The sequence below is a fragment of the Esox lucius genome, chromosome 2, assembly GCF_011004845.1.
Source record: "Esox lucius isolate fEsoLuc1 chromosome 2, fEsoLuc1.pri, whole genome shotgun sequence".
NCBI classification, from domain to species: Eukaryota; Metazoa; Chordata; class Actinopteri; order Esociformes; family Esocidae; genus Esox; species Esox lucius.
The window spans coordinates 12,853,738-12,873,793 of record NC_047570.1 but is presented as its reverse complement, the minus strand read 5'-3'; the positions used below and the strand labels follow the sequence as shown (position 1 = coordinate 12,873,793).

Sequence of the window (20,056 nt, the reverse complement as noted above, 5' to 3'; positions counted from 1 at the left end):
ATTAAAATAAGGCAATAGAAAATGGACTAACCTTGCTGACATTGCCCACTTTGGTCCACACTTGGAATTGGAATTCCAAATTGTAATGCTATTTTTAAATAATCACTTGGGATTTGGAGAAATGTGGCCACCAATTCTGAACCATATTTCACCACTGTAGGCAGTATCATGTCTATTAGACCAGTCCCAGCAAACAAAAAATTATCTGGTATGGGAATATGTGACAAAGCAGCCATTACCATCTCTTGAAAAGCGCTGAATTGCTCCACTGTGGAATCTTCAAATCTGAGGAAGGATCTAAAAAATGATGGTTCTGAACTTGTACTGCTTCTTGTGCATGTCTGAGACTTGACAGATGTTATCAGCGACAGTATTGGTTTTCCGAACTCAAGTGATAAAGTCTTAGTCAATTCTGCCTCAAAGCCACAATCCTTTCTCCCAGACAAAAGGCACACAAAGGTTTTTGGGAGGTTTTCAAATAATCCGTCTTGTACTAGTGGCCCATACATGGTAAGTACGCTCCTCAGGACAGCAAAATACGCGCTCAAGTCAAGGCCGTCTACCATGGTGCCAGAAAGAACACCACTTGTGACATTTCGGTCCTCAGACGGTTCGTACTCTAGGCTGATACTACTCCTGACATCCGCATCGGAGTTTACATTTTCTTTGGATAAAGCGCGCATTTGTTCAATCAATGCTTCAATGTTTCTGTCAAATGTACTTTCGTCTGGACCTTTCCTGGATACAGAGCGAGGCGAGGAGCGTACTCGTCCGGCGGCATCGCAAACCATCCCTACAATGAAACATAATAGGCCAAATAGTAAGTTGCTTTGGCAGAATAAAAAAAAAAAGTTTAAATATGCAAATTCAACGTTCCTAACCTATCAATATCAGAAACATGCAAGTAGCCTACAGGTACTTACCGAGGACGCTTACAGTGAAGAGTAGTCCAATCTGTATTAGATGCATCATTGAGGCCAAATTTCTAACTATCTAGGGGGTTCAGAAAAAGCATCCATGTTTATTAAAATCTCACTGGCACGGTAATTTTATATTGACAATCATCCTTAGATTCTTACATTCCAGTAAGCAAAAAAATCTAACCACCGTCTTTTTAAAGACAGAACTCCAAATTGCTTAATGGAGTGCCAATTTTAAGATGCGCCAACTAGGCTATATGGTGCGCCCGCTACGGTATCGACGCTACCTCTACTACCGGTTGTCAATCTGCAACTTTATCCATGCACTAGAAGTAGAATAAGGGAGAAAAAAAATGCGATTGCAAACGGAAATACACAGAACGGATTTTGGAAACACGGACTGCGGTACTGAAATATTAATAGGTCAGTACATTGTAACCAGAGCCTCGTCTCGGAAGATGCACAAAGAAGACTCCCGACAAGGTGGTGATTGTCCTTATCTATTGGTTGCACTAGGATGTCATTCCAAGACACGAAAATTAAATATACGTTATAGACATACGAAGTTATGAAATAGGAGTAGGCTATTATGCAGTTTGAAAGGTTAAAATCATAATATTAGGTTCAAGTGTTGCTACTTCTCACCGTAACAAGTGACAAATATTTGAAATGTGCATGGTGTGCTACTGTGTGAACGTATTAGTCCAACAGGCTTTAATTAAATATGAATTAAACGAAAATACCAATTTCTATGCATGCTTGGAATCAAATTAATTTGCAGAATATAGACGAAATACAACGGGGAACACAGCGTTACACTCTAGAGGAACAATGTAATGTTCAATAGGAAAGAAAAACAATATGCTGGATGGTTTATCTTTAAAACTTTGTTCAATACTTCAATGTAATTGGTGTGTAAATTTTACAAGAACAACAATAACAAAGAGGTCTTAAAGAGTTTTAAACACACCTTTAAGCACGCATAGCAATTCTTGCAAGTAAAATGGCAGGAGAAAAGGAAAAATTAAAACAAAGCATTTTTCTTTCTGCAGAAAAAGTGCCATGATTAAAATTTAATTCAGGGCTTTTCCACAAAACAAGCTTATAATCTACATGCTAGGTTTCCAACAGTTCAGTGACATTGTGCTAACTAAACATACATACACAGATATTTGTAAGAAAAACACTCCATCTGATGTAAAGTTAAATCTTCATTAATACATTTAAAAAGTAGATATGACATGCCTTTTGAAATCAAAAATACAAAAAGATTCCTTAAAGGATTGTTTTTTTGTTTGTTGTTTTTTCTTAGTTTTTTTTTGTTTTTTTTTTACACAAAGCTGCATGTATAGTACAATATTTTTGTACAGTAAAACTGGTATAATGCACATAAAAAATAAAATGGATGTACATATCAAATACCTCCACCCAAAAAAAAATAAAAATAAAAGTCTGCTTTTATAACTACACTAAGAATAAACTCTCCCTTGACAGAAAAGTGCCAGGCCCTCTGAAAGGAGCGGGTTTTTCCTAAGGTCCATATCAGGCTCATGAATCAACTCTCAACCAACAGCTGAAGGGTGTGGATTTAGGTTGCATATACAGCAATTTTAAATTCATATAGGAAAGAAAGGGGTAAAAACATATGCCTGTAATTAAATTAATCTAAGAGGTAGCCAAAAATCAAGCAAATGTATAGATCCCTGGGATCATGGACTTTTGATTTCTCAATTTCTTCTCCCTTATGTGGGATAGAGCATGACACAAAAATGACATTCACGGTCCGGACATTTTTCACACATGTATCAGAACAACATTGTGCCCTGTAAAGGTTTTACCTATCAGTTGAGTATATAATTTCCAGAAAGGCAATCAGAAAAAGGAGGCTACAAGGACAGGAAAATTCACAGGGTTTATAATCAGTCAAAAAATGTTTGGCAAAATGACGTCAGCTAGGGAAAAATGGGCCAGGGTACATCTGGATTCACAGGGTACAATTAAGACCAACACACACACAATAATTGCTTTTCAGACTTTAGTGTTGAGCTTAGAGGCTTGATTGTCTCTTGACATAAACACTATTGCTCTAGATTTTAAATAAAAAATAAAACTAGATGGGTGGCGATGTTTGCTCATGTTAGGAGGATTGTTTGGCACCATATAAACGACCAGCAAACATACAAGTCGATAATATAAAACAGAAGGGCGAAATGGCCATGGAAGGGCAACCGTTGAGTGATTTTTTTCTTTTCTTACGGTTTCTTTGCTCAATAAAGTGTCTATGATCTGGTTAGGCCACATGAAATACCACAATGGCAGACTAGGTACAATATATGGCAATGCATCATGGTAGATTTTCTACAACTCTCCCAAGTCCGGGCAGAGACTGTGAGACATTCATAATGAAGGGTTTTCAATGATGCTTCTTTCAAATGCATTTTAAATGAACAGAATAAAATAAATTTCTAAAACAAAAAGAACTGCAGGATTGATTTAAACCACAGTGATGAGGCTTCCTATTTATATGCTGCTGGTGCTACAAATGAGTCTGTCTCAGGTCCCAGCCACCCATCTACCCCCAGTTATAAACGGGGGAGGGAGGTGGGGCATGCTATATTAGTTATAATGCAATACTAGACATACACATTAAGAATAAAAACTATACACTGAAATATGAATAACAAATTTAATATTATTGTAAAAGACTGCAGGTAGCACCTCACTTAAAAGCAGAAACATTTAGTCCCTAAGGTTAACCATCACGCAATTTCTTCAAAGTCCTAACTGACTGATAATTGGCTGAGTGTCCTCTGGTTTCAAACACAAAGCCGTCACTATGGTTTAAACTAGTACTTCCACCCAAACAAAATAAACAGGAAGTTCTGGATTATTCAATTTAATAACAGTGGAATATCCTATCATAACATCAATATTGTTTTCCAATAAAACAGACTTGGACTAAACCTACACATCCCAATTATAAAACAATGTAGGCAGAAAAGGTTTCATCATTTGAAAGTGAAAAAGTGGGTAAAATAACCAACAGAAGTTTCAATGTCTACAAAAAAGGTATATATATTTAGTTTTTGTTTTTAAATCAGCTAGAGGAATGCATAATGAGAACCAGGTAAAAAATGTAAAAACACCAAGATGGAAGGAAAGAGTCTATACACACACACTTCACTGCCCATTCCTGTTGAAACTGGTCTGAAGCCAATGAGAGTCCCTGTCAACAGTCCCGTGAAAGCACCAAAGGGAACAAATGTGATCCTCTTCTGTCAACTTACACATTAAATCCAACCAGGCAGACAGCACCTTGGCCCCTCCGATGGCAAGAAGGGAGAAAGAACTCGCTCCTGAAAAAGCCAGTCAAAAGGAGGAGTCTTCTTGGTCTTGCCCACAGTATTGTGATCTATACATATTATACATGTGTATTTAGAAATTCTTTTGACCAGACGCTGTTTACATTTGAGACTTTGTATTTTGTTATAAATTACAAAAACAATGTGGGATAAAAAAATTAAATAAAAAAGCGAAAACCTCAACAGTAATGACAATGTCATAGTTGTAATCCAATAAGGGCTTTTTACATGTCTGTGTGTTGGTTCATTTAATGGTTATTTCTACTGTCAAAATGTCTCCATCCATATCGGGGATCAATCTGGCGGAAGAAGCTCGTGCAGACGAAACCGCTCTCGAACGTGTGGCCTCACATCCTCATTCTGGAGCACAGAAGACAGACAGAAATCATCAATACCACAAAGCTAAGAATTAAAGGCAATCTAGCAATTGATCTACTTCCGCCCAGTCAGATTAACTTGTGGCTACCAACCTATGTATCTGCTAGCATACACCATGCACTTTGTCATTACATTAATAATCAATGTCGCTGCTTAACAAGAGAAGATAATCATCTTCCCGATACTCAGATCCATCATTTGTTTAAGGGCCTCATTGCCAGGATCCCAAGTAATCCTCTCATAGTAGGTTTGCCAAAGTTAACACTTGCGATTAACTGAAGCAAATTTGTCGTCACAGTTAATGCATTCTTAATTTTTGAGCCTCAAAAATCATCCATAGCTCAAATAAAACTCACTTTTTTGTCAACCCACTTTTTGATCAACAACCTACATTGCCAAAACAGAGACACTTAGTTTGAATCCTGCTGACAAGCATTATAACAATCGTAAATACTAGCCACAACCGTTCATACTCCTAACTTTGCATTGCTAACTGGACAGGCTTTAATAAAAAAACGCACCGCGCTAGGCTGGAACTCTGGTAGCTAGGCTAGCGAAGGACAACAAGTTTTTAAATACAGGGAATTTTTTAAAACAAAAATGATTTCAAACATACATGTGTTTTTTCCCCATGCAATATGTCATCAACATAATGTCGTTGTGTGTATGGCCAAATTTGACATGTTATGATTAATAACAATTAATTACATATGGTTGTGCGATTAAATATTTGAATCGTTTGTCTGCGTTATTTTGAACCAATTATTTCTGTCAGTGGAAACACCGCTGAATTTCAGAAAGGAGCAGTAGCTGGCTATGAAAATGAATTTATGTTGAGGCCACTGCAAAGAATTTCGAAAGCTGAAGCACATTATTATAAAACAGAACATTAGCGTCAGATCATGAGTAAAATGTCAAATGAAGCTTGCCCTTACCAACTCAACAAGCTTCTCTAGGAACGGGACCAACTTCAGGAGCTCATTGTCATTCTTATCCATGAACCAGCTCTCAATTGGAATCCCATTGGACAGCTGGAAGCAGATAATAATAAGATGTATTGGATTGTGGAACAAACTATTGTAGATTAAAAACTATTGATTAATTAAAAAGGCCTAATTACTATGAGCCAAGTTTGGGTTAACTACATTACTTGGGGCTTACCTGATACGCAAAGGCTTGGGGTGAATTGTCAATGATGATGGTCTTGGACAGGTCTCTTCCAAGGATATTTAGGTCCTTGATGTAGTTTCCTTGTACGCAGACACAATGCTCACGAAATAACCTGTGCCTAAATTTATTGAACAAGAGGAAACCAAATAAATGACCAAGTCTCCAGGTATGTCAATATTTATACCAAACAACAAATGCTGATACCTGTTAACTAAACAGAGAACAATGAGTAAAAACTCAGGCTAGGGGTTCTACTATAAAAAACATCTGACAACATAATAATAAGGGTCACAAATAACCATTCAACTCACCTAACCAACTGTTTCTTGGGGTCCAAGATATTGAGCAACTTGTCAGCATAGACCTTCTTTGAGGCAGTGAAGAGAATGATCTAAGGTGGACAGACAAATGAACTAAGCTTCTTACTTCAGAACAGTTTAAAGCAAGTAACGTTTCAGAACAAAATGGAAATGAGAAAAGGTAGAACGGCTTACCTCATAGATTTGAGACATGCGCTCCAGGAACTCTCTGAAGAACGGTCTTAACCGCACATAAACCTGTGGATGAGCAAAGAATCAGCCATCTACACAAATCATTTAGAAAGCCCTTTTTCTACTAAACTCCTGTTCTGCACCAGCTTTCAAAAGTGGCGAGGTACAAAGCCACAACTTTAGCACCCTCTGGTGGAGATGTTTTTTTTAGGTCGATTTAAACATGGACTGTCTCAATGTAAAATATACATAATGTGTGTACCTGGTAAATGACATCTTGAAACAGGACCGGGAAAGTAAGAGCTGCATCCTCCAGCTCATTCAAGCTACAGTGCACCAATGTCTCATCCTAGTGGGAAAACAAATTGACCTTATTAGAAACTAAACAAACCACATAACAGCCTTCGAGTGGAGGTGCAATTTCCAGTAAGCCTGAAGACCACCTGTTAGAAGAGCTCTATGTAATGGTCACTCACTAGGTCGAGGACCAGAGAGTACTCGGGGGTACTGCGGGTCTTTAAAGGAAGCGCAGGCTTCCTGGTGAGCTGTTCTTCAGTCAGCGGGGGTACATGTTTGATGAAGAAATACCTGGACAACAGCAAAATGAAAAAGATTACAAACAGTGGTGCATGTATTGGAACCAGTTTTCCTGCTGTATTCACAAGCCAAATAAGAACTGTAGGGCATTTCCTTACGGATCAAAGACCTCCCAGTCCTCCTCATATGTACCCTCTGAGGGGGCTGTGGGCTGAGCCTCCACATAGCCTCCTTCCGGATGGGCGCCTGGGGCTGGAAAGACAGGGATAAAAAAAATATATATATATCATAAAAAAGACCAAAATGGGCAGGAGTGAGAATGATGCAATTCATCTGTCAACAAAGAAATGTCTTCTGGCATTAGGCCAGACGTTATTCTCACCAGTTACCTGTTAAAGGAGGCATGTCTGTGATGACCTCTTCGTCCTCAACACCCCCATCAGGAGGGAGAAGGGGTCGCAGGAGTGGCAGCATGGCGCTGGGATAGAGGGGCAAGGTCGTACACACCTCCTCAGTGGAGGTGGCAGTGCAGGTGGGGGTCTCCTCCACAGTCTCCATGTCCAGCTGCTTGACAACCTCCTCCGCCTCCATCGCCTGGTCTGGGGAGTCCGACCCTGACGTGGCTGAACGTAACATTAGACCTTTACCACAGTGCCACGGGGAGCGTCGCCACGTCCATGAAAACATACAGTAACATCACATGTAGGCATTATACCTGGACCTGTACTTTGATGGTTGCCAGCTAGCCACAACTAAGGAGCTTGACATCCTTGCGGTCACAATAGACAGCAAACTGTCATGGTCCAAATAGCTCACCAACATCTCCATAAGAGCGGGTCAGAAAGCGGGCGCGCCGGGGAGAGTGGCCAATAAAACGCAGAAAGCCGAGCCACCATCTATAAGGCACATGTCTGCAGCGTCATGGAGTACACGTCACTGAGCTGGATGAGGCCCACCTACTCACCTCAGCCCGCTCGGCCACATCCAGAAGGCCCTGTAAATAACTGGTGGACCAGGACACCGCTCGCACACAACTCACTATCCCCAGCCTTCACAGACGACCGGTGACTTCTGCTACGGCCCTGTACAGAATGTACACACACACACCACTGCCTCATGGACCTCCAGGCATCGTGCCCCCCCCCAAACCAGCACATACCAGACGCTCCACTACCCGCCTATGCACAGCTATGGCGTGTTGCGTCCTCACCCTCCCAGGGCACCACAACACCATCCCTGGACAGAAGCCACCTGCTTTAGCTCTCTGCGCAATAACCTACCAGGGCACATTCGTGGACCTCCACTGACCACACCGGCCCACTGACCATACAGACCTTCGAACTGCACTGAACAATTTGATTGGCCCAACTGAGTTACTTAATATAAGATCTTACCATGTTCACTACTGCGACCACTAAAAATACAAAAGGTACTATGAAGGCCATGGCACAAGACTCCAGAGTGCATCCATTTAGTAGCACGCTGCTACACTTTTGATTAGGGTTTGCGAGTCACTTTGTTCTTTATGATCACCACACAGCATCCTATTTTGCAGAGGGCTAAAACCAATGATTTTAAACAAACAGCAAAGTACATTATTCTTATGATTCCTGTTTACTCATGTTTGGGGCCTGTCGCAGTGTCGAGCAACCAACTCCAAAAATGATTGATTGAAATTTTGAAATAACACCAATTTGGTTGTACTTTTTGTAGGTACGTGTTATCTCAATTAAAGGTCAATTGCAATTACTTAACATCCAATGTATTTCATTTAGCTTTGAAATTAATGTTGAATTTTCACTAAGATGTTAATGTTCTATGCAAACCTTAAGTTAACAGTAATAAAAAAAAACATGATAATCACAGGTTGCAGAAGAAAAAATGTGGGGGGGGGGGGGGGGACTGGCATCTAAACAGTGCCGTAAAAACAATTGGTCTAAATATTTACTCCTACAGAATTTACACATATAGGAGAACCAAGGGGGGGTGGGGGGGGATTGAAATCAACAACAAAAATTGTGACACTTGAAAAACTCAAAGGGCCAATTGGTGACAAAGACTGACACTATGGCAGTTAAATTAAAGGTCCTGCAAAAGTACTTTGCAGAAACCTTCCAATTTAGGGGCTTACCATTTTTGTTGGCTGGTGAGAAGAAGTTGAAGACAGGAGAAAAAATAGTGCCCAACAGAGTGGTTCTAGGCGGACTGGTCAAAGTCTCTGCCGCCACCTCTTCCAACTTTCCATTGGGCTTCACAGGCTTATTATCCGTGTCATGGTTTGTTGCTTCTGTGGTTTAGGGTAAGGAGCAGATGAGAACAACAGGAGTATCAAGGCAAAGCTAGGCTCTAAAAGGATTGCATGGTATGATGAATCAACAGGACATTGGTTCCAGTCTCTCAATGAACCCTCCACTGGTTTCCAAACTCACCCCCATTGACAGAGTTTCTTCTGACCCTGGAGATGGCCCTTCTGGGGACATCTCCAGTTTGTGGTGTGGAGGAGATCAGGTTGTTGTCCACGTCACAGGTGAGACGTGTTTTCTTGGCTGGGTTCTCCTGCTCTACCTGCGGTACATACATAGGTCAAATGAGAATTGATGTAGGGAGGCTTACCTACTAGCCATAGCCAGTTGTGGATTTATGAAACCAGACCATCAGCCTGACAATTTTTTTTTTTTAAATAACTTGACTTCCAATTCCAAAGATCTACCTTTTCATTCATCCGCTAGCAGAAACACCATGTCATTTTGAATCAAATCTGCAGGGAAACTCTCAGAACTCAAATTAAATTGCACTGTTTGCACTCTGAGGTTTCACAAGATATTGGGATGTTCAAAGTGTTAAGCTGAATGATGGACAAAGATCAACCATAAACCAACAGTTGTGCTACCATAGGCTTCCATTCAAGTTTTGGTTTGAAGTGTCTTTAAAACAGACAGTCGGACCAGGAAAGCTCATAGACAAAGTTTGCCTTTGGAAGGGAGCAATGCTTTTCACTCTGGCAAGCTCACTCCAGCTAACCCTAGCTACCTATTATTCTCAAACTCACTCCAGCTAACCCTAGCTACCTATTATTCTCAAACTCACCCCAGCTAACCCTAGCTACCTATTATTCTCAAACTCACTCCACCTAACCCTATCTACCTATTATTCTCAAACTCACTCCAGCTAACCCTAGCTACCTATTATTCTCAAACTCACTCCACCTAACCCTATCTACCTATTATTCTCAAACTCATTCCAGCTAACCCTAGCTACCTATTATTCTCAAACTCATTCCAGCTAACCCTAGCTACCTATTATTCTCAAACTCACTCCAGCTAACCCTAGCTACCTATTATTGTCAAACTCATTCCAGCTAACCCTAGCTACCTATTATTCTCAAACTCACTCCAGCTAACCCTAGCTACCGATTATTCTCAAGCTCGTTTCAACTAACATCAGCACCTCACAATTCCCAAGCAGCCACTCCAGAGGCACTGCAATACACCATGCATTCCTATGGTAACATGACACTGGGTCATGACAAACAGCAAATGTACCAGACTTAAACATCTAGAGAGTGGCAAAGAGAGTGCAAAGCCTACATAACATGACAGGATGTAACCTCTTGGTAATCAAATGTTGGAATGTTGCTAAAAACCCTGTGACGGCCCCCCTAAGTCCAGATGTTGTTCAGAACCGCGGACAACAGATGAAGGGTTGCGATTTGGAATGCAGGTGTTGGTCAGAAGTCTCACCTTGACAGCATTTCCTCTGATGAACTTCTTAATGGTGGACAGCAAGCCCCTCCCTCCACCTGTCGGCGTGCACTCCACCTCTGAATGCCTCCGCTTGGTCCGGGACGGGCGGGGCGCGTGGGCGGGGCTCTGCTGCTGAGATGCCTTGCGCATTCTCAGCCTCATTGTTTTGAGAGTCACATGTAAGGCTGGAGGACAGACCGGGAGAAGAGGGTTGACGCACAAAAGCAGACAAATACGGGAAGAAATTGGGTGGGAAGAGGGGGAAAAGAAAAAGCAGCGTTACTGAAAGGCCCCAATGTCCCCAGTCTTAAAACGGGCACATACAATGCAGCCTAAAAAGGATAAGCTAGTGATTTTCTTCTGGAACAAGAAACACCCAATACACAAAAAACACCAGCCAAAAAGGCACTGCTGTTAACATCTGGTTGTATTCAAGATACACGGATTCAAAAGAAATGGTATGTCCTTACTAACATAGCAAGTCAAAGACCCATTCTCCGACAACCACTGAGTACATAAAACTACTTGCCCTAAACGGGTTTATCTAACAAGTCACCAATCGATGGGAAAAATTGATCATAAAGGACATTAGGGATTACCAATGACATTTACTTGATAAGAAATGTATAGCGGGATAAGTTTGTCCTATTGCTTTCATTAAGAAAAAAAAAACTAAAAACTTTCCCCAGATTGAATCAATGGTATTATTGACTGTATATCAGTCTCCCACCCACTGAAATGACTCTGAAGAAGCCCATCTCCAGTGCTGTTTGAACTTCAGTTATACATACATGCATCTGCCCAAGAACACAATTCTTTTGACGTTTTCCCTCATCATTAATCCCCTCGACATACATTAGACGAAGTGTCCCTAAGGAGTGGAAGGGGTTGTATCATTTTAGGGGATATGTTTACGGTTGGCTTGTGAATAACTAAAGCCCTCATCTCTCAAGTGTCACGCCCACCCACCCAATTCTTACTCCACGTTACGTAACACTGACTGAAAATGTGTTCAGACGTGTCCTGGACCTGTCAGGCACCGTGCCAGACACACACCGCCCTCACTCTACCCTCTCTCACTTCACTGCAGAGGAAAGCCATGGCCACATCTGCATTACATTACCATGGGGCCTAGCCTAAACAGTGAACAGGCACACAAACTCAACAGTTCCAATTTTACAAAGCCCATTTACTTCTCAGATAAACCTGGTAAAGGTAAAACACCATCCCTTTAACAACACTGATTTGCAAGTCATCACGATAGGCCTAAAAGACACAGCTAATTTAAATCTCCATCATGTCATAGGATGGGAGCAAGTAACGTTTGCGGTTCGTCAAATATTGAAAACATCCCAAGGTTTTTTCATATCGATCAACAAATGTCCTAATATACACCAGAGATAATCATTTTCGGTATTTTAGAGCTTAATACAGTAATTCCAACTAAGAATTAAAAAATGTACTTGTGCAAATGTGGTTAAGTTATGGGGTTACTCGAGTGCAATTCAATAGGATAATACACTACAATGTTTTCAGGTAGACTGTTGTCTGAAAACATTACCATATGTTATTGAATTTTTTCACACACGAGTAAACAGGAAAGGAAAAAGCACATTAGCAAAGATTTGATTCTCCAAATGACTAACACAGGCTACCCATTATCATTATAGGCACAAATTAAACATTGCATGTAGTTGTCCTTATGAGAAAACCAACAGGAATCCATACTTTGGGTCTATTTACCTGTAACAACTTCCATGATAATAGCAGACAATGGACTATGATGAGATTTGTGCTACATGCTGAAATGCAATCATTTGGGAACAGTACCAGGGAAAATATCAAAGCAAGGATTCCTGTCAAACCTTTACATAGAATACCTACAAAGTATGGACAACAATGTGGCATAACATTTTGATAAATTCTCTAATGATAGCAGCAAAAGGCCTGCGAAAAGTGGTTTGTTCATCTTATCATAGATAAAGAAGGTGGCTAAATTATTCTGAATCACATTGGCTCATTGCATGTACAGACAAAGAACCAAATTGAGCTTCTGAGCAATTAAGCAAGTACTTAGTCCTCATGCATAAGTTTGGGTAAATTCATGAACATAATTGTTCAAAATTAGTATAAACATGCGTTATAAAGTGAAAATCTGAGTTTCAGTATCATTTTATTGCAGAGGAATCGCCCAACTTAAACCAGACCAGAAAAAACACCACCCCCCTGGGAAGAGGATTTACTATTCCCCCCGCTAAGAACAAAGGAAATCTATGGATATGTAACACACGGATCAAGATGGATTGTGGAAAGTTATACATTCAGGAAACTGTACAGAACATTCACTGCTCCCAGATTAAAAATTAAAGCCAGCTGTTACACATACTTGAAGAAAAGAAAAAAAAAGATTTATTGGCAGCTAAGTCTACCCCCACCTACGTTCGACTTGGACACCATTTTACCACTGCGCTTCCTTAAAATAAATACAATCATTCGTTTACATCAGTGTGAGGAAAGACACTGAAATGGGCTCATGAACAGACAGCTATGTAGTATGGCACAGTGATGTAGGTAGTTACATGGTTTAAACATGACATAACCTCACTGCACCATGGCTCGTTAACATACTAAACGCCCTATGGATACTTCACTGCAAAAAGTTCATAGCTTATATTGACTGTCTTTAAACGTGAACATATTGTTCTGAAAAGCTCTGTTGACGATTTTGTGAAACAAGTATTCTTTTACACTGCATTTCACCATGACAGCCTATTCTTTTGACAGTTTTTACAATTAGTTGTTCAATATGAAAATATGTTAGAAACTTCATGAACACATTACTTAAGCAGCTCTAGTTCTGGTTATCAGGCATATTATCACAGCATCCCCAAGCATGTATACCCCAAAAATATTTTTGTACAGCGGCTCCACAAGCCTTTCTAGTAATATAATTATATATACACTACCATCAAATGACTATTTTAGGCCAAAGTCGTATGCTACAAAAAGTTATTTGCCAACTGTCCCGTCAGCAACTGTAGCCCAAACTTCAACACGACTAGTCAAGTTCAGACAACTTCCATTGAATATTCCGTCCAACCATCTAGCGCTGTGGGAGAAAGAGAGAACCATTTCTTGCTTTGCTGAATGGAACCTGCTGATGATCTCAGTGCTGGTTCTCTTGCTTTCATTTTGCGCCACCAGTTGACATCAGTGTCAGCAAAGCAGTCGCAATTACTAAATCAAATCACTTCCAGGTGGCAACTTTCTCACTTCATTTACCATTTTTAAAACCTTGACCTTAGAGTTTGCTTTGTAGACTGTCCTCATTTTCTTTTCCATAGCTGAGCTCACACAATTTTTTTGGGGCCACCAAATCATGTGGGCTACTTCTCAGGTGGCAAGCAGCCAGAGAGGTAAAATAATTGTGTGGCCAGAGTAATCCCATTCCCTGAAACATCCACGCAAAGGTGATGTGCAATAAAATGGGGACTAGGTCAACAGCAAAACAGTTTATGGGGAAAACAATTTGTCAGGCACGAAGTCTATCTGGAAGTGCAATGACTGGTTTTGCCACCCTGGGGACTGTTTGGACAACCCTGTTGCTCACATGGTGCACACAAAAAAACCCAGTAGGCCAGATTATGCACTACACTTCATGAAATCAAATGTCAAATGCATGGGGACATTGACATAAGCAGAGAGAAGGAATGCGCAGCAAACGAGGGTTAAATGTTTGGTCATACTCCCAGTGTGGTTAAGATTAGAAATAAATGTTAGACAACAAAAACAGTAAAGGCCAGGTAATGCTTCCAGTGTGGTTACATTTAGGGGTAAGGTTAGACAAAAACAGTAAAGGCCAGGTAATGTTTCCAGTGTGGTTACATTTAGGGGTTAGGTTAGACAAAAACAGTAAAGGCCAGGTAATGCTTCCAGTGTGGTTACATTTAGGGGTAAGGTTAGACAAAAACAGTTAAGGTTAGGCAATACTCCCATGCGGTACAGGTTAGAAAATTAAATATTGGTAATCTTTCATGATTCAAACAGGGAAGCATTAGGTCAGAGTTGGTGGCGTTTACGCGCAGCCACCATAATAGACCACGACTCCCTAGAAAAACTGTACTTAATTTAAAGCTATAAACGTACTACCGACCCTGGTAGCTTTAGTAAAACACATCATAGCGTGGGACTGTTATAGAACGATAAACTGCACCCAGTAGGGGATTTCACCATGTATGACATGGGGCTCTACATGCACTTGTGCGTGGAATATATCCTCAATGAGGACTGGTTTGGTTGGCAACCCAATTTACATCTCCCACGACCCACCCGTGGGTGGGAACGCAACTTTGAAAAACTAATGGTAGACAGCTGTTGAAGATTATAAAAATCAGGATATCCTCACCAAAAAATAAGCTCCTGCTCTGTTCCTTCACTACTATGAAACTTTCAGTCTGTCTTCAGGACAGAACTCCCATCACTCGTTTTCGATAAGTTAGAAGGGAGCTTTGCTGGAGTAGTTTATTGTAGCAAGACCCAATCTCCTGTTTCTGTACTCTCAGGACTTTTATGCATAAATACTTGCACATTCAAAAAGAGGAGGACACCTGCATGACACAGAAGGCTCTGAAAAGCCACACGTATAACTATATTGAGAAATGAGCTTTTCCACATGACCTGAATGAGACATTAAATTAACCATCAATATTTTATTACAGATATATTTAACTAATCTTTGATTTGACAGTAGGCGGTTATTCTTGTTCATAGAATCTGTGGTGTCCAATAAACAGGTTATTACACAAACAAAACACTTTGTATTTTTTATATAGCTAATGTTGCTAGCATTAGTATTGTGGATTGCCATAACGTCCTGGTATTGTTATTTTTGCAGAACATCTTAATCTATTTTTTTCTGAACAATTCAATCTGTTCAGCAAAACTGGATATGTCTCCCCCATCTGTAGTTAAACATCAGTAGTATTCTTTGGAGACGATGCTCCTTTTCAGGTTTCTGTCAGCTATGGAAAAAGGTCTTCAGCCAGAAACACCTGAGAAAAGGAAAACAATTTATGAATAGAGCTGAGCATAGATTGAACAGACCATCATTGTACAATGCATGCCATTTACACCGGTCCCAATTCTATTCACATTTTCTTAAAATGACACTAACCAGGCAACAGGATCTCCTAGAAATCTGTAGGATTCCTGTGCAAATCAATTAATCTGCCCTTCAAATCTCGTACACTGTCCCCTGCTGGATATAATTGTTCAATTCTGTAAGAATTACAACATTTACTAGGATATGCATCCAAAAGCCTGAAATATTTACTGGTATGCAACAGTTTGACTTTCAATAAACAAAATGTTTAGAGTGGGGGAGGACCACAAGACTACAAACTTAATGAAATGAGTTTGGTTCTATTGTACTGTGGACACTACCCTGCCCTATAATGTCCCTTAAGTAGAGGGATACATTTAGATAGAGCACCAGGCTATTGCTTTTTGTTCCAAAGGGTCACGTGGCTCATGCTTGGGAGGCAGCCCTGCTCCAAAACAAAGGCAATAACTTCTCCCCCAGTCCAATATCAACCCACAAGGGCAAGCTTAATATAATCCCCTCATTGAAATTTGGCTGGAGCCCACAGCAACAGGTATATTGGTGGTGGAGAGATCACAAGGGCCACGTCACAATCCTCCACCTCTCTCATACAAGTGCAAACTTCCAGAGAACGAAGGTGAATCGGGACACTAGCCATCATGATAGCAACAAGACCAACTCATTAGAGTACTGCTGTAGGGCAGAAATGATGATCCACACTGTTCTAAAGTAATCTAACATAACACCATATAAACCTGGAATAATTGCTGGCTTTCAGATAATTCCCATATTTTTTAACAGACAAATCTGTTAATTGGGATACCTAATCACTTTACACTTATAACAAGGCAAATATTGCTAGCTGTACAGTAGATGTGCAAACAATTACTATGCAAACTAGCAATCTAACTAATGGTTTAAATGTAAAATGACAAAAAGGCTACTCACCAGGTAAAAGGTTTAAGTTCTGGTTTGTAGACTAGCCAGTGTGCTAGCTGATGTTACCTAGTAGTGCCTCTTCAGAATCAGCTAGCCATCTGGTTTTCTACATATAATAGAGATTATATCTGCGTTCCATCCAACGAACTACAGGGTCCCCTTCAAATCTCTATTGTTGCCAATTTGCAAGCAGGTTTCAAAGTGTATTCACATTGAAACATGCGCGCTTTGTCTATTTAATCCATGTAACCAAACATGAATCACTACAAGGAATAAGGAAGCGTTGTGATTAAAACAAAACATTAAAAGGAAATGTCAATTGACAACTGAGATCTCATTTTGACAGACAAGTAAATTAAATTGCAAACAATAAATACATTTTTAAGTACGCATTATCATAAGCATGTCAGTGTTGCACTAGACACTAAAACAAATTGACAGGAATAAGGTATACCTGATCACAAAATTGCATACCCATTTAGAAAAAGGAACGTCAGTCTATTCGCCATTTTAATGGAGTTCTGTCAGTTTCAGACTTCCATACTTCACTACTGTCTGATATTCAAAGTGGAAATCTGTATTCAGTTTGCTTCAGCAATTACTAGGGTGTCAAGAACAAGCTTCAGTGCTTAAATTCCACTTCTTCATGCTACAAGCAACCAAGCCAATACAATTTATGTTCTGAATTGTGGAGTAGGGACTTTCTGTAGCAAATTATGAAAACAATTTGGCTTTCATAACCAATTACATGGAATAAGGACAAAGTTCTGTTGACAAGAGTGGTGCAGACGACTCACAGCAAGTTAAGCATGTTATATTTTTTGGTCGCAATATCTTAAGTCACTTTCCGTGGGTTGCGAATGGCTAAAAGCATAGATCTGAATTAAATGTAAGGGGTGGTGACAATTAAAACCTTTATTATATACACACAGTTCCCCTTTGACATTTTGAAGGTGTTTGCTGATTTGCAAAGAAATATTTGGAAAAAGAACATTTAGAATATATATATAGCACATTGAAACACATGATGTCTCAAACAATCTCTCTCTACTACAACATTATGTCCTCCAGATCTGAAAAGACTGAACTCAGCAGGAATGTGAGCAACCCTGTAAAGGCTGTTAAGTCCAGCAGACGTGATGCTACACACACGTTATAGTAGTTGGGACATTATTCACAGGCAGGGGATATAAGGCTTACTGTGTTTACAATTTGTACTGTCTTCCGTCTAGCACTGACTTCTGCTGATAAACTGAGTAGCATGTGCTACGACAAATGTGTTCCCTGGTTGTTCCACCAAGTACTGAATGTATACAGGCGCTCCTCTAGAGTTACTACATTATTCCACTGAGTGGTCAAATTAGTTGTTTTTGATTTAACTTTAATATGGGAAAAACGCAGAACAAATTTGATATCACAAAGCGTGTTCTGTCCTATTAATAGAATGCAGGTACTACAGTAATGTGCTACTAAGCCTATAGACATGTCATTTAAAGGAAATGAAAACAGGGGATTGTCGGTCAACAGGAATGGCAAGAGGCAGTCGCCACTAATCAATAACCAGTTGCCTGAAATAGTTAACGGTTAGTCTCTTTAAAAGACTAATAAGCAGACTGATTCCAGCCAGGTCACCATTTCTCATGTTTGATTCATACGTGTAGTCAATGCTGGTTGTAGGTGAGAATCAAATTCTGCCGTATATATTTTTTTAACAGAACTTGAAACTATTATTGTTCAGTACTAACGTAACGTTTACTAGTGATGTTCGTGTTTACGAGCAGCACTAACGTTATCCAGGCTACCGTACACAAAGTGGGCGGGAAATGGGCGCATACTACCTACATCCGTGCAGAAAGAGGGCCTAAACTGGATATTAAATATCTAGGTAACGTAAGTTAGCTGCCTAGTAAATCTTACGCGCGTTTCCAAACCCGGTTGCTACAAAGTTATACCAAAATTCAAAAGTAGCGCGGGTTTACATAGCCGTGGCAGTCTTATAGATACAGCCTGTTGACCAGCAAACTGCTGCAGGTAGCGAGCTAACCTACTATTTGTCACTGTCTCTATTTTGAACTGAGAAACGTTAGCTACTGCTAACTGTCACACCATCCAAGGACGTTTTACATGAACGTTAGCTTGCCACATAGACAAGCAAATCTAAATTTTTGCACCTTCGTTTTGGTCACTTAATGATAGCTTTGCATGTCGCCCTGGCACATTTGGACTAGCTAGTTAGCCAACTAGGTAGGCGTAGCCAAATAACATTAGCTAAACTTACATAGCTAGGGAACGTTAGCATTCCCCAAACTTCGCTAGCTTGCTTCTACACACTACACCAGTACAGCTAATAAGATACCTTAGCTAAGGTTAGCTAGCTACTTAAGAGTATTGTACGTGTATCATTAATCAAGCGAACCGTTTCATGCAATGCGTTTACTGTAATTTCCCCATACAAATAGGTCAGGTTAAGAAACCAGGAGGCCGAGATGTTAGCAAACAGAGCGTCATGATGGATAGCTAACTGCTGTCCATGCCATAGGGGCAAGAAAGAAAATATTTATTTGTACGTCACCCACACTTGCTGTAAAACGCGTCCAATAATTTCCACTTACTTAACAGTCCTCCACAGTAACTCGAAAACAAGGTAGCTGATCAAGTACAGCTGGTGGCCACGGTGTGGACAGCAGCTACTTCTTGATGCCTTCTTGGTGCCTCTGCTTTGCTGTTTTTTTTTTACGGACCGTCTAGTAGCTGATACTGCGATGTGCTCCCAGACGCCATTTCCCGCCTCCTTACCTACACTCTCAATGGCAGATACCCGGATGACGGAGGACTGCTTGAGCCAAAGAGCGTCAATCTTCCTTTGCTTGGGCACATGATCGCACACCCCTTTTATTTGAAAAACAGTACCAATTGTTTTTATAAAGGGAACCTCGTACTATTTGTGACAGTGTATTCACAAGGCGAGGTGATGCGCGAAGTCACCCAGTTTTTATACATAACACACATTGGTACGGTACACACAAATACCGGACAATGATTAATAAATACAGGAATTATACAGAATACAGATGCGACCAAATACTGGCACGCGTGCACATTTTTAATGTTCAGTTGTTTCTATTTCCAAAGCTGATTCAATATAAAATGAAAATTTGAAAACTGATAATTCTTCCGACCCATTTTTGTTTTTAGTCCGACTCATTTTTTAGTTGACTTTTTTAGTTTCCCGAGAATACGTAAATCAAGCAATAGCCGGACACCTTTTTATAATTACACGGATGACAAGAAATTATGAATTCTATAAAAAATTCCATTCAGTGCCAATAACCTCGGAACAAAATCAGGATGTCAATATATTTTACAGCGTCACATTGTTGGTCCCAAACCCCCGGGCCAAAAATCAAGTGTTGAA

General features: G+C 40.2%; 1 protein-coding gene across 1 annotated transcript; it reads right to left on the bottom strand.

The window, feature by feature from the left end:
* Positions 1-2,819: 2,819 nt before the first annotated feature.
* On the bottom strand, positions 2,820-19,497 carry ctdspl2b (CTD (carboxy-terminal domain, RNA polymerase II, polypeptide A) small phosphatase like 2b). Its single transcript, XM_010878591.4, has 13 exons — positions 19,254-19,497; positions 10,599-10,786; positions 9,288-9,423; positions 8,990-9,145; positions 7,248-7,481; positions 7,017-7,110; positions 6,798-6,909; positions 6,584-6,670; positions 6,325-6,387; positions 6,142-6,221; positions 5,822-5,948; positions 5,596-5,691; positions 2,820-4,642 (listed from the first exon to the last, which is right to left on the bottom strand). The coding sequence occupies exons 2-13, from the start codon at positions 10,761-10,763 to the stop codon at positions 4,577-4,579; spliced, it is 1,416 nt and encodes a 471-aa protein (XP_010876893.2). The 5' UTR covers positions 10,764-10,786; positions 19,254-19,497; the 3' UTR covers positions 2,820-4,576.
* Between the last annotated feature and the right edge of the window lie 559 nt (positions 19,498-20,056).

What these genes read in the sequence shown, in the direction of transcription:
- ctdspl2b (XM_010878591.4), bottom strand. Translation starts at nt 10,763, where the DNA reads ATGAGGCTGAGAATGCGCAAGGCATCTCAGCAGCAGAGCCCCGCCCAC. An exon ending in AAGAAACTCTGTCAATGGGG is followed by an intron (nt 9,146 to 9,287) that starts GTGAGTTTGGAA and finishes CCTAAACCACAG; the next exon opens with AAGCAACAAACCATGACACG. An exon ending in CCCAAGAAACAGTTGGTTAG is followed by an intron (nt 5,949 to 6,141) that starts GTGAGTTGAATG and finishes CAATAAATTTAG; the next exon opens with GCACAGGTTATTTCGTGAGC.